The following is a 13,702-nucleotide window of genomic DNA, read 5'->3' as shown; positions in this document are numbered from 1 at the left end:
CACTCCTGGGGGTGGAGGGCAGGCTGTGGAGGGTGTAACCTGCAGGGAGAGAGAAGAGAGGGTGGGGAGGTGGGAATGAAGGAACAGGAGGCACAAATGGGAGACCGAGGACCCTGACACAGCCAAGCACACTGGGCCTCTGCTCACCATTGACATAGAGACTGTCCTGGTCAAGGCTGTAGGGGCCCAGCTGGGTGATGCCGAGGGTCATTTGGCTGAGCTCCCTGTACAGGCGCTCTCTGTCCAGCCCAGGGCCCGTGGGGTTTGGGTGATGGGAGCAGATGGCATCCACTCCTGTGGCAGCTCCTTCCTTCTCAGACCTGTGGATGGGGTTGGGGGCAAATGTAATGGTAATGACAAGTTCTTTCAGGGAGGAGTTGATAGGTTCATAGGAAGCATGGTAGGCAAGGGTCCAAGAGAATGAAATGTTTGAAACTAATGAGAGTATAGGAATCTCTGTGAGTGAGGATGGAGGCCTGGCTCAATTGGTAGACTGCAAGCCAATGAGTGAAAACATCAGATACCTAGTTTAATTTCTGGTCCTGTCCAAAATGTGAGAAGGAAAGGAAGAGAGAAAGATGGAAGGAAAGGAAGAAAGAAAGATGAAAAGAAAGAAAAATGAAGGAAGGAAAAAGAGAAAAAGAAAGAATGAAATAGTAAAAGGAAAGAAGAAAGAAAAAAAGGAAAAGAATTCTCCACATGTAATCACTTTCAGTAAGCCTGGGCCTATGAGCAGCGTGAGTTACTCAAGGGTATTTATTAGTACCAGGGGTCACTGCCTCATGCCTATCATCTCAGCCACTCAGGAGGCTGAATTCTGAGGATGGGACAGGATCATCTAAGAGACTTGAATCTCTAAAGAAACAGTGAAAAAGCACTAAGTAGACACATTGCTCCCTGTTAGAGCTCCAGCCTTGGATGAAATGCTAAATGACAGTTCCTGTGCCCTAAGTTTAAACCCCAGTACTGGCTCAAAATCAACAGAATCCCCAAATACCATAGCAAGAATGAAAACGAAATGAATATGTATTCGATGACATCCTCTGGCATGAGGAGAGAACACATGATAGAGCAAGATAGACAGCTGGAATTGAGGAGGGAAGTAAATGGAAAAAGCACACAAATATTGATCTTGTGGACAGAATTGAACACCTACAGGAAATGCCTTCATTGGGATAGTGAGCAAGTGAGAATTCAAAAGGTATCAGCAAGGTAGAGTGAAGAAGATGCTGGTCTCAGCAGGACTCGAGCACAATTTGGGGTGGGGGAGATGGTAGGATGAACAGACAGCTTGGTGCTGGCTCCAGTGCCTCCTGCAGTCCACCTCTCTGGAGGTCATGTAGAGGGAGGCAGAGAGGAAGATGATAAGAGTAGGGGCCTGGGAGCAATGGGGCAGCCTTGGCTGTGTGTTCTGAGCACTCACCTGAGCAGGTTCAGTCTGCAGCCAGAGAAGAGGGGTCCAACACTGGTGTTGTGGAACAAGGGCCCAAGCTATGGGGGAGAAAATAAGAGCTGAGGCGGAGAGGCAGGGCTTAGCAGTCAAGGTTAGATGGACTGGTCACCAGTGGCTGGAGGAGAGGTGTTTCTGGGCATAGATGACAGGGCTTTAGAAAACTGTGGATGGGACCTTAGCAGTTGGTGGGCCTGGAGTGAGGTTGGTGGTGCCTTAGAGGTGGGAGGAGCTGGTGTGGGATTGGAGAGGAATAAATGTGGGCGGGGTTGGAGTGTGCTGGTCTGTGCCTTAGAGGTGGGAGAGGACGGAGTGTGGTGGGAGGGGCTTTAGCTGAGGGAGGTGCTGCAGTGATGTGGGCGGGGACTTAGAGGTGGGAGGGTCTGGAGAGAAGTGGGTGTGGCCTGAATGAGTAGGCGGGGCCGGAGTGAAGAGGGAGGAGCACTCACCAGGCCTTGCAGAACCCTCTCTGTGGTGTTGAACTTCCCGGACCCTGGTTCCTGCATGTCTTCCTGGTAACGCAGGTTGGTGATGGTGAAGTTGAGGGTGAACGACAGCAGGACTGGGCCTGTGGCTGCAGCAGAGGCGACAAAGGAGAAACCACAGTGAATCAGGCCTGTGATGGACACAGGGGACAGTCAGGGGCTGGGACCCACAGGCCTGGGGACTCCAGTGACCATTTCACTGGGGACCACAGCAATGACTGGAGATAGGTTCGCACTAATACACAAATCACCAAGTGTGGACAGAAGGCCATCTAATACTTCAAGTGAAGGAGCAAGGATCTGGAGTTACAAAGATCAGAAAGGGAAAGTTAACCCTCTAAATTCTCCCTTATTTCCAAGGGTCACTTTGCCTGCTTCGTGTCCCTCATTCACCCAGCCATTTTTAGAGGCCTTTGTGTGTCCACGGGGTACCACAGCTGTCTCCCAGGTGAGACTCCTTGCCATGAGTCTCCAGCCTGTGAGCTGCCCTCTCCTGTCCCTCTGAGGAGGGCTGTGGATAAGTCCTGGGGCTTCTTGCATTCCATAGGAGGGAGAGGGATTTGGGGGGTGACTGGTTACTCACTGCTGGGTGTGGTTACTGCAGCCTGCAGGGTGTAACCTGCAGAAAGAGATTGGGAGAGGGTGAGGAGGACTTGGAAGGTGTAGAGGGAAGAAAGGCAGCCTTGGTTGTGGGGGGATGTGTGGTGTACAGTGCAGGGATGCTCAAAAGACATTGCTCACCATTGACATAGAGACTGTTCTGGTCCAGGCTGTAGGTCCCCAGCTGGGTGACACCAAGGGTCAGCTGGCTGAGCTCCCTGTACAGCCGCTCTCTGTCCAGTCTTAGGCCCGTAGGGTCGGAGTGCTGGGTGCAGATGGCATCCACTCCTGTGGCGGTTCCTTCATTCTTGGGCCTGGGCAGATGTGATTACAATTAAGTTTGCCCATGATTTGTTCAAGATTTGTGTAAGTTGGATAGGAAATGGGCAGAGGGAAAGGGTAGAGAGTGTGAGAAGTCAGGTGGGAGTTGAGACACCAGACTTGGATTGTGGGTGCAGCTGCCTGGGACTTTCAGTGAGTCATAGGTTCAGAACTTGCACTCCATGCAAGGCTCAAACTTGGGTGTTTGTGGTGCAGAAACTGGTGATGGGCTTGTTCAAAAGTGGAGACCAGAGATAAGGAGATTAGATGCTAATGAAAAAGATAAGGTTATGGTTTTCTAAAGAGAAACTCTGGGCACAGAATTTAGGTCTGAAGGAATTGCTGTCTTAATGCAAGTGAGGAAGGAAGCAGAGCACTCTATAAATGAAAATGTATATTGCTTCACTCCCGTTGCGGTGTGTGAGAAGAGAGGTGGAAAGTTGAGGAGACACTGTGATGCTGGACCTAGTGCCTTGTGCATTGCACCCCTGAAAGAAGATATTTTAGAAGGAAGGAATGAAAAGAGCCAAGAACTGTGTGGTGCTTGGGCACACTTGGGGAAGCCCTGCATGGTGGTGAGCTCTCACCTGAGCAGGTCCAGTCTGCAGTCAGAGTAGAGGGGGCCAATAGTGGTTTTCTTGAACATGGATCTGAGCTGTGGAGGAAAGGGAGCTGGGTCAGGGAAGGGCTCAGAAGTATGGGCGGGGCATTAGTGAGTGGGCGTGTTTTCCATCTGTGGGCGGGTCTTTTGTGTATGGAGCTTGGTTGCTTGTGCTGGAATGTTTTGGGGTGTGTATAGCTAGTGTTGGCGTGGCTTCCATCCATGTGCAGGAGTTTTTGCAGTGGGCGTGGCTTTGCTATGTGGGCAGGGTTTCCAATGGGCTGGCTTTAATTAGTGAAGCTTGAGAGAGGTGAGTGGAATAGTATGTGAATGTGGCAGAGGACTGGTGGGCGTGACTTGTCCTAGGGGTGGGGCTGTGCAGTGGGCGGGGTCTCACCAGTCTCTGGAGGATTCTCTCTGTGGTGTTGAACTTTGCAGATCCAGGCTGGCCCAGGTCCTCCTTATACTGCAGGTTTGTGATGGTGAAGTTGAGGGTGAATGGCACCAGGGCAGGGCTTACTGCTGTAACAGGAGAGAGAAAGACATCCAACCTGATCCCAGGATGTCCCCTGCTTTGGGGTAGCTGCTTGCTCTTGGATGGACAGCTTCCTGTGAGAGGTGACCTGAATGGTAACTACAGGACAGGGACTCAACATGAATATGATTAATGTAAAAGTCGGTCATCTGGCAGGAAGCCAAAACTTCTCTGGTCCAGGGAGATAACATTCCTGTGAATTCCTAGTTTTGGCTTCTTTATTTAATAAAAATAATTTCCCTGTGTGTGTGTATTTACTGATTAGAAATTATGTAATGATATCCAGAGGTGGATTCTGTATGTATCATATCCTTTTAAATTTCTTGTTTTATGTGAGTAATTGGTTGGGTTTAATTATTATAATAAATATTGTGATTTGAATCAGTATAAATATTATCGATTGGAAACCAATAATTGTGAAATGCAGATGTTGAGCTGATAGAAGAAGGCTGCAAGTAACAGAGTCCTTCTTCGACAGAACTCAATTTGTAAACAGACCAAAACTGTGAGTATATTCATATATTTCCAATTCATTTCACTTTGTGAGTCTGTGTTATTGTGTAGGATTCTAATGGTTTTAATGTCAACAGGTACATTTTTAGTGCTGCATCTCAAGCTCTTTGGAAACAAACCATGAAGAGCACATGACTGTGACTTATCACTGTGTGATAATTCACCTAGCACAGCAATCTTTAGCGATATTTGTGTCACTTTATACATGTGCATGTAGAAACAAGACATCTACAGCCATTGGGTTCCAATGGTAGACAGACAGGTGTTCCTTGTACTATTTCCTGAATGATCTGGGTTCTTGTTCTTGACAGATTTCAAAGAAAATATGAGTCAGGAAACTGACATACAAAAATATTCTGTCAATTTGAAAATGGCCCAGTGGTTCACAGGTTTTCAGTGAATCAAGCCATTCATAAGATTGTTCTAATTTTTTCTACATGATACACAGCAATAGTCCATGGACCATAAATGAGAGGGAATTCACAAGAACAATGTGGTCTTTCCTGTGGAATGTGTTCATGCAGATTATTTGCTGAGACAAGCTGTGGTCAAGAGCTATTTGGAAATATCCCTTGGAAAAAAGGAAGCTGATCTGTCTGAGTGAGTTTCTGGTCCAGCAAACATCCCAAACATCTCAGCCTGGACTACAGGAATCCGGGTCAGTACTTACAGGGATGGGGAAGGACTTAGGAAGCAAGGGCAGTTGTGGGGTCCAGAAACATGGTGCAGAGGAGGTCAAAATGTGCTGGGTGCTCAGGGAGAAACCAGGACAAAAAGAGCTCTCAGGGACCTGGGCTTCCTGTGAGATCCATGCAGAGCTGATGTTGGGCCCCTCTGGGACAAGCCTCTGAGGCCACCTGTATTGCTGTCTCTTGGGCTCCGAGGTCCCAAATTGCATCAGGGAGAATTCCTACCTGTGGGATGGGAAGCCGAGGTCGACCTGGCTGGAGACACCGTGACCACCATAGAAGCTGGGGAGAAAAAAATGCCAAGTGTCTGGCTGGGGATCCCCAATATCCTGCAGATGCCAGGAAAGGAAGACACATGTCTTTGGTGTTTTAGGTTCACAGTGTCTGCCTCTCCCAGGCTGGAGGTGGATTTCAGCATGGAGGGGCCATGGTGGGGTTTGACTTGGTTCATTGCAGAGGGCTGGGGCTTGGAGGGGAGGTGGGATTTAGGGAGGCCAAGAATACTCACTCCTGGGGGTGGAGGGCAGGCTGTGGAGGGTGTAACCTGCAGGGAGAGAGAAGAGAGGGTGGGGAGGTGGGAATGAAGGAACAGGAGGCACAGGATGGGAGACCAAGGACCCTGACACAGCCAAGCACACTGGGCCTCTGCTCACCATTGACATAGAGACTGTCCTGGTCAAGGCTGTAGGGGCCCAGCTGGGTGATGCCAAGGGTCATTTGGCTGAGCTCCCTGTACAGGCGCTCTCTGTCCAGCCCAGGGCCCGTGGGGTTTGGGTGATGGGAGCAGATGGCATCCACTCTTGTGGCAGCTCCTTTCTTCTCAGACCTGTGGATGAGGGGTAGTGGCAAATGTGATTTTAATCACAGGTTTCTTCAGGGAGGAGTTGATAGATTCATAGGAAGCATGGTAGGAAAGGGTCTAAGGGAATGAAATGTTTGAAACTAATGAGAGTATAGAATTCTCTGTGAGTGAGGATGGAGGCCTGGCCCAATTGGTAGACCACAAGCCAATGAGTGAAAACATCAGATATCTAGTTTGATTTGGAGTCTTGTCCAAAATGTGAGAAGGAAAGGAATAGAGAAAGATGGAAGGAAAGGAAGAAAGAAAGAAGAAAAGAAGAAAGAAAAATGAAGGAAGGAAAGAAAGAGATAAAGAAAGAATGGAAGAGTAAAAGGAATGAAGAAAGAAAAAATGAAAAGAATTCTCCACATGTAATCACTTTCCGAAAGCCTGGGCCTCTGAACACTGTGAGAGGCTCCAGGGTATTTATTAGTACCAGGGGTCACTGGCTCGTGCCTGTCATCTCAGCTACTCAGGCGGCTGAGGTCTGAGGATGGGACAGGATCATCTAGGAATCTCCAACTTCTAAGTAAACAGCACAAAAGTACTAAATCAACCTACTACTCCCTGGTAGAGCTCCAGCCTTGAATGAAAAGCTAAAAGACTGTGCCTGGGCCCTAAGTTCAATCCCCACTACTGGCATAAAACAAACAGAATTCCCAAATACCAAAACAAAAAGAGAAGAATATGCATTCAATGACATCCTCTGGCATGAGGACACAACACATGCTGTAGCAAGATAGGCAGCTGGAATTGAGGAGGGAAGCAAATGGAAAAGGCACACACATTTTGATCTTGGGGAATAGAATTGAACACCTACAGGAAATGCCTTCATTGGGAAAGTGAGAGAGTGAGAATTCAAAAGGGATCAGCAGAATAGAGAGCCAGTGAGGATGCTGGTCTCAGCAGATCTCTAGCACAATTTGGGGTGGGGGAGATGGTAGTATGAACAGACAGCTTGGTGCAGTCCACCTCTCTGGAGGTCATGTAGAGGGAGGCAGAGAGGAAGCTGATAAAAGGGTTGGGGCCTGGGAGCAATGGGGCAGCCTTGGCTGTGTGTTCTGAGCACTCACCTGAGCAGGTCCAGTCTGCAGCCAGAGAAGAGGGGTCCAACACTGGTGTTGTGGAACAAGCGCCCAAGCTATGGGGGAGAAAATAAAAGCTGAGGGGATGGGCGGAGAGGAAGGGTCTGGTGGTTAAGGTTGGGTGGACTGGTCACCAGTGGCTGGAGGAGAGGTGTTTCTGGGCATAGATGACATGAATCTAGAAAGCGGTGGGTGGGACCTTAGCAGTGGGTGGGGCTAGAGTGAGGTGAGTGGTGCCTTAGAGGTGGGAGGAGCTGGTGTGGGATTGAAGAGGAATTACATATGGGATGGTGTGGAGTGCACTGGTCTGTGCCTTAGAGGTGGGAGAGGATGGAGTGTGGTGGGAGGGGCTTTAGCTGAGGGAGGTGCTATGGTGATGTGGGCGGGGACTTAGAGGTGGGAGTGTCTGGGGAGAAGTGGGTGTGGCCTGAAACAGTAGGCGGGGCCAGAGTGAAGAGGGAGGAGCACTCACCAGGCCTTGCAGAACCCTCTCTGTGGTGTTGAATTTCCCGGACCCTGGTTCCTGCATGTCTTCCTTGTAACGCAGGTTGGTGATGGTGAAGTTGAGGGTGAACGACAGCAGGACTGGGCCTGTGGCTGCAGCAGAGGAGAAGAAGGAGAAGCCACACTGAGTCAGGCCTGTGATGGACACAGGGGACAGGCAGGGCCTGTGACCATCTCACTGGAGACCACAATCCTTCCCTCTCTCACAGCTGGTGTAAGGACAGGGCCTGGGGCTTTCTTTCACTGCATGTGGGGGGAGTGGGATTTTGTAGTGATTGGGCACTTACTGCTGGGCGTGGTCACTGCTGCCTGGTGGGTGTAGCCTGTAGAGAGAGATTGCAGGGAGGATGAGGAGGGTTTGGGTGGTGGAGAGGGAAGGGCAGCAGCCTTGGAGGTGGGGGGTGTGAGGGGTGCACAGTGCAGGGTGCTGAGAGGGCTGTGCTCACCATTGACATAGAGACTGTCAGGGTCTAGGGTAAAGGAGCCCAGCTGGGTGACTCTGGTGGTCAGCTGGCTGAGCTCCCTGTACAGCCGCTCTCTCTCCAGCCCAGGGCCTGTGGTGTCAGGACTGTGGCTGCAGATGGCGTCCACTGCTGTGGCGGTGCCTTTCTTCTCAGGTCTGGGGAGGGCAGGGAGAGGAAAGACAATAGGTGGATGGGTGAACGAAAGCTGCCCTTCTTGGGGTAGGTGAGTAGAGATATTGAAAGGAGAAGTATGGTAGACAGGAGGAAAAGCCAGGCTTAACGAATATGTGATAATTTGCACAGGTGTCTTGTGAGTTTGGAACTGTCATGAGCTCAGACATTTGTGCTAAATTCAAGGCTCCAACCTGTCTTGTTAGACTGGTTTTGAGAGCTAAGGGAAAATGAAAAAAAAAACAACCCTACTTTTTAATAAATAAAATCTTCAGTACAGGATTCAAAGCCCAGAGGAAATGCCTTTTAGTTACAAAGTGATGGAAGGAGAGAAAGTATGCACTTTGGACCAGCAGGGCTGGGGCCCAATCCTGAAATGTGGTGCAGGATCTGAGCTCATCCAGGAGAGACATGATAAGATTAGAGGGTGTTTTGGTGTATGCAGTGTTTTCCTGAATTCCACCCCCATAGAACAAAGTGAGGAATGTTGGGAGGAAGTTGATAGATTTGCACTGGCTGGGAGCAAATAGGGAGATCCTGTCTTGCTGTTCTGAGCTCTCACCTGAGCAGGTCCAGTCTGCAGTCAAAATACAGGGGGCCAACACTGGTTTTCTTGAACAAGGGTCTGAGCTGTGGAAGAAGGAGAGAGGCATGAGGAGGAGGGCTAAGGGAGCAGGGACAGGACAGAAATAAGTGGGCAGGGCTGGATCTGTGGAGCTATAGAGTAAGGTGGGCAGAGTATGGCATATGTGGGGGGGCGTGGCCTCCCTCGGAGGGTGGGGGCCACGCAATGTTGGTGGAGCTTTGATGTATGGAGCTAGGGAGAGGTGGGCATAGTTATCTTCTGTGGGCAAGTCATAGTTAGAGTAGGTGCGGCTTTCTGTGATGGGTGTGGCTAAGACCATGAGCAGGCCTTTAACCACTGGGCTATCTCTGAGTGGGCATGTCTACTTTCATGGACGTGGCATAGCTTGAGTGGGCTGGCTTTCTCGGTGGATGTTGCTGTGCACAGTGGGCGGGGCTCTCACCAGTCTCTGCAGGATTCTCTCTGTGACATTGAACTTCTGGGATCCAGGGTGACCCATTTCCTCCTTATACCCCAGGTTGGTGATGGTGAAATTGAGGGTGAATGGCACCAGCATGGGACCGGCTGCTGCGGTGGGGTTGGGAAAAAGACACCATGGGCTTGGTCTTGATGTGAAAACCTGAGTATGTAATCTCTTCTATGTGTATTTAAGGCTCTTCAAGCTGGAGACCCAAAATGTCAGAGCCAAATAGAATGTTCTAAGGATTTGGAAGTCAGCTTCTGGATGTTAGGGCACCCTCACCAAAAAGCAAACTCATCTGACCTTCAATGTGGCTGAAGATCATAGGGACTTCCTTTGTTTCTGAGTTAATGATTGTTTACCCCAACTCATTCGCTGGGATTCACATATTTATGGATTGACAAATGTCCGAAGGAACACATGTATCTCTTTTCATGAGTCAAAGCCTGTTCGAAGTTCTTTATCCAAACTGGACTAATTGGTAGCAAGGAGATATTGTTATGATGCTCATTTTACAGAGGGAAAAGCTTGAGACAATGGAGGTGCTATGGTTTATTTTAGGTCACTCCATTTCTAGATGAAATGCACTGCATTTGAAAAGAAGATATTATATAATAATAATAATAACTATTGTTATTATTATTGTGTGTGTGTGTGAGTGCTAGTATTAGGGCTTGAACTCAGCCCTGGGTAATGTCCCAGAGCTTATTTTGCTTAAGGCAGACTCTTTGCCACTTGAGCCACAACTAAACATTGGCTATTTTGGTGGTTAACTGGATATAGAAGTCTCACTGGCTTCCCTGCTTGGGTTGGCTTTGATCTCTTCAGAGATCAGCCTGCTAAGCAGCTAGGATTGCAGGTATGAATTACCAGCTCCTGTTTTATCATTTATATGTTTCCTCTGTATGTGACAAGTGTGAAAGTGTGTTGTTGTATTAGGTTCTGATAATATGTATGTTTCTGATACTTAAAATCCCATTTTCAAAATAAACCTTGTAATGTTCAGTGTGTGATAATTTTGTGTAGTGTGACAGTTTTTAGGATTTCCTGTATCATTTGTTGGCAGAGAATACTGTGGCTAAGTAACCAACAAGACAAGAAGAACTGGAAAGTTCTGTTGGTAAAAAGAGCCATTGCTGTCTCTGTTATTTTAACATTTTTGTCATTTTAGTCAGTTTTCCTAATGATCAATATTTAAGAGACTCATAGAGATCAAAACATCAAATCATCTGGAATTTCAGAGATGACACTATTGGTTTGTAGATGTTGGATGAACTGAAATGTCAACACACTTCCACTATGTAGAAATGAGTGTGATTCTTGCAGATGGACAGGAGTTGCTGCACTTATGTTCCCAAAGAACAAATTCATAAAATACTAGCAGAGCAAATGGTCTTTTCTGTGCAGTCCATTCAATACAGGATTCCTCAAATAAAAAGCAAACTGATGGCCGATAGTTGGCTGTGTGGATGAGGTATTGATCTTTCTCTGAGTTGCTTTTGGGGACAATGCCATGGAAGAAAACTGTGCTCTGCACAATCTGCTGGTCTGTAATGATAGAAGGGCTGGAGGGATTTTAGAGGTGAACTGGGTGAACTCTAGGGTTCAGAAATAGGCTCAAGAGAATGACACAAAGGAGCCGGGTGATAGGAGAGGATACTGACACCTTAGGTTCCTTAGGACATGACACCCACTTCCCAGATCCTCATGCCTCCTGTGATGCTAGGGACACTGGGAGTATGTTTGGTCAGGAGAAGTCCTACCTGTGGGGCTGAAGGATGGCCCTGGCATTGCAGAAGACATGATGGTCACTAGAGATATAGGGGAGAAAAGACAAAGGTTTCTGGTAGTGATCTCCATTATCTCTGAACACAGGTAGGACAACAAAACAGATCTCTGGTAGTGGGGCCAAGGTTAGGGTATAAATTCCTGATTTGTCTCCAGGCATTGGGAGATTGGCTTTGTGTGAAGGAGATATCGTGGGGATTGAAGTGCTTCACTGCAAAAGGCTGGAGTTTAGAGGGGAAGTAGAATATAGTGAGGCCCAGAATACTCACTGCTGGAGGTGGAGGGCAGGCTGTGGAGGGTGAAACCTGCAGGGAGAGAGGAGGTTCCGAGGTTGAGAGGAGCAAACAGGAAGCACAGGATGGGAGACCATGAACCCTGAAAAAGCCAAGCACACTGGGCCTCTACTCACCATTGACATAGAGACTGTCCTGGTCCAGGCTATAGTGCCCCAGCTGGGAGATGCCAAGGGTCAGCTGGCTGAGCTCCTTGTACAACTGCTCTCTGTCCAGCCCAGGGCCTGTGGGGTCAGGGCGTAGGGTGCAGATGGCGTCTACTCCTGTGGCAGTTCCATCCTGTTTAGACCTGAAGAAGGCAGAGAAGGGGAAAGACAATCCGTGGGTAAGTGACTGGGGGTCCTGAACTTCCTGGTGAAGGAGCTGAAGCACACATGAGAGAATAGAAGGCAAATGGACAGGAAAGAAGTCATGTTTAAATATTTACATGTATTCTGTTTAGCTGCTTGGAATATTTGATCAGTCATGGGTTGATGGGTTCCCTAAATCCAAGACTCTAATCAGCAAGGCCATGGAACAGGGCCTGTGGGGCTCTAAGATGAGACAGGTGAGCACAGCATTGAATGTTCATCTACAATGGAAAGCTATCTTTTTCTGAAGGATTGAGGCAAGAAGAAAATGGTCTTCTATCCAAAGGGAGGGAGGAAGCAGGGGTAGGTTTTGGAGGATAAAGGCAGGGTCCCATCTAATGGTGTGCAGGATCTGAGACACTGGAGTTTGGGAGGTGCTAGGGCACACTGTGGTGCCCGATCCAGTAGTGCCCTGATTTCTGTTCTGGAAGAAGACTTCCACAATGGAGGAAGGATGGCAGTGGACTGATTTGTTTTGTCTAGGATCACTTGGGGATGATCTGTCCTGCTGTTGTGAGCTCTCACCTGAGGTGGTCCAGTCTGCAGTCAGAGTAGAGGGGCCCAACACTGGTTTTCTTGAACAAAGGTCTGAGCTGTGGAGAAAGGACAGAAGGATGAGTTGGAAGGTTGAGTACTTGGATCAAATGTAGTGGGTGTAGCTGGCATAATCAGTGAGATGACTTGTGTGGGTTTGGGTGGGTAGTCTTCTTCCATGGTCTGAGCTAGATCGTGTGGGTGTGGCTTTCCTTGGTGGGCATGGCTATACTGGTGGGCTGGACTTTTAGTCAATTAGGCAGCCTACTGTAAGGGGTGTGGCATCGCTGGAGTAGTCATGGCTGTGTGGACAGGGCAGTGCACAGTGGGTGGGGCTCTCACCAGTCTCTGCAGGATTCTCTCTGTGACATTGAACTTCCCGGATCCAGGGTGACCCATGTTCTCTTCATACTTCAGGTTGGTGATAGTGAAGTTGAGGGTGAATGGCACCACCATGGGAGCTGCTGCTGCAGTAGGGTTGAGAGAAGACACCATGAGCTTGTTCTTGCTCTGAGCCCCTGAGTATGGCTTCTCTTCTATGTGTGCTCAAGATCTGAGGTGGGGATTCTTCTGGAGTTTACAACATCCCTCATGGCGGAGGTCCAAAATGTCAGCACCAACTTGAATATTTTAAGGACCAGGAGGTTTGTTCATAGATGTAAGCTCACTGTCATCAGAAAGCAAACTGAGTTGACCTTCAACAGGGCTGAAAATGATATGGACTTCTGTTTTTGCTCAGGTGTTTTTTATTCCCCCAAGTCCTTCTCTGAGATTCATGAATTATGTGATGGGAAATGCCTGAAGAAACAGCTGTGTCCCGTGTTCATGAGTCAAGGCCTGTTGGAAGATCTCAATCCAAAGTGGATTCATTGGCAGCAAGGCAATATATGTATGATGCTTATGTAATAGAGGCAAAAAAATGAGAAAATGGAACTGACATGGTTTGTCCGAGGTCACAAAATCTCTTAATAGAAAACATTAGATATGATAGTTGGAATATTATAATAGTTTTGTATGTGTGTGTGTGTGTGTGTGTGTGTCTGTATATACACTGGTAGTGGATCTTGAATGCTGGGGTCTAGGAACAGGGTTCAGAGACACATAGGCTGCCTGGTGCTGGGGGAGGATATAAGCAACACTTCTAGGTCTTGGAAAGACACTGTGAGAACCATGAAGAACCCTTCTTGGGCTCCTAGGTATGTACCATGCCCTCCCCCCTCCTTCTGCCTCCTGTGAAGCTGGGGATGCTGGTAGAATGTACAGCCAGAATTCCTACCTGTGGGGCTGGAGGACAGAGTTGGCATCGCAGAAGACACGGTGGTCACTAGAGATGTTGGGGAGAAAGGAACAAGTGTTTGTGGTGGGGACCACTATGGCTTCTGAAATACAGGTGGGACAATGCAGATCCCCAGTGGTGGGGCCAGGGTTAGGG

At 48.5% G+C, this 13,702-nt stretch overlaps 1 protein-coding gene across 1 annotated transcript in view; it reads right to left on the bottom strand.

Annotated features, from left to right (window-relative positions):
- The window catches only part of Muc16 (mucin 16, cell surface associated), a 97,205-nt gene that overhangs the window by 27,947 nt on the left and 55,556 nt on the right, over nt 1-13,702 (bottom strand). Inside the window, exons 39-58 of the mRNA XM_013033500.1 lie at nt 12,613-12,737; nt 12,262-12,329; nt 11,503-11,675; nt 11,363-11,398; nt 11,069-11,116; nt 9,288-9,412; nt 8,822-8,889; nt 8,071-8,243; nt 7,908-7,947; nt 7,593-7,788; nt 7,109-7,176; nt 5,848-6,020; nt 5,703-5,738; nt 5,420-5,476; nt 3,855-3,979; nt 3,444-3,511; nt 2,572-2,849; nt 1,900-2,030; nt 1,424-1,491; nt 40-320 (exon numbers count right to left, since the gene is read on the bottom strand). Of these exons, the coding sequence (XP_012888954.1) occupies nt 40-320; nt 1,424-1,491; nt 1,900-2,030; nt 2,572-2,849; nt 3,444-3,511; nt 3,855-3,979; nt 5,420-5,476; nt 5,703-5,738; nt 5,848-6,020; nt 7,109-7,176; nt 7,593-7,788; nt 7,908-7,947; nt 8,071-8,243; nt 8,822-8,889; nt 9,288-9,412; nt 11,069-11,116; nt 11,363-11,398; nt 11,503-11,675; nt 12,262-12,329; nt 12,613-12,737 (2,337 nt within the window). The remainder of the gene's footprint in view (nt 1-39; nt 321-1,423; nt 1,492-1,899; nt 2,031-2,571; nt 2,850-3,443; nt 3,512-3,854; nt 3,980-5,419; nt 5,477-5,702; nt 5,739-5,847; nt 6,021-7,108; nt 7,177-7,592; nt 7,789-7,907; nt 7,948-8,070; nt 8,244-8,821; nt 8,890-9,287; nt 9,413-11,068; nt 11,117-11,362; nt 11,399-11,502; nt 11,676-12,261; nt 12,330-12,612; nt 12,738-13,702) is intronic.

This window comes from Dipodomys ordii, unplaced genomic scaffold (genome assembly GCF_000151885.1).
Source record: "Dipodomys ordii isolate 6190 unplaced genomic scaffold, Dord_2.0 Scaffold171, whole genome shotgun sequence".
Taxonomy (NCBI): Eukaryota; Metazoa; Chordata; class Mammalia; order Rodentia; family Heteromyidae; genus Dipodomys; species Dipodomys ordii.
Note: the sequence above shows the minus strand (reverse complement) of the source record. Positions and strands in the feature narration are given on the sequence as shown.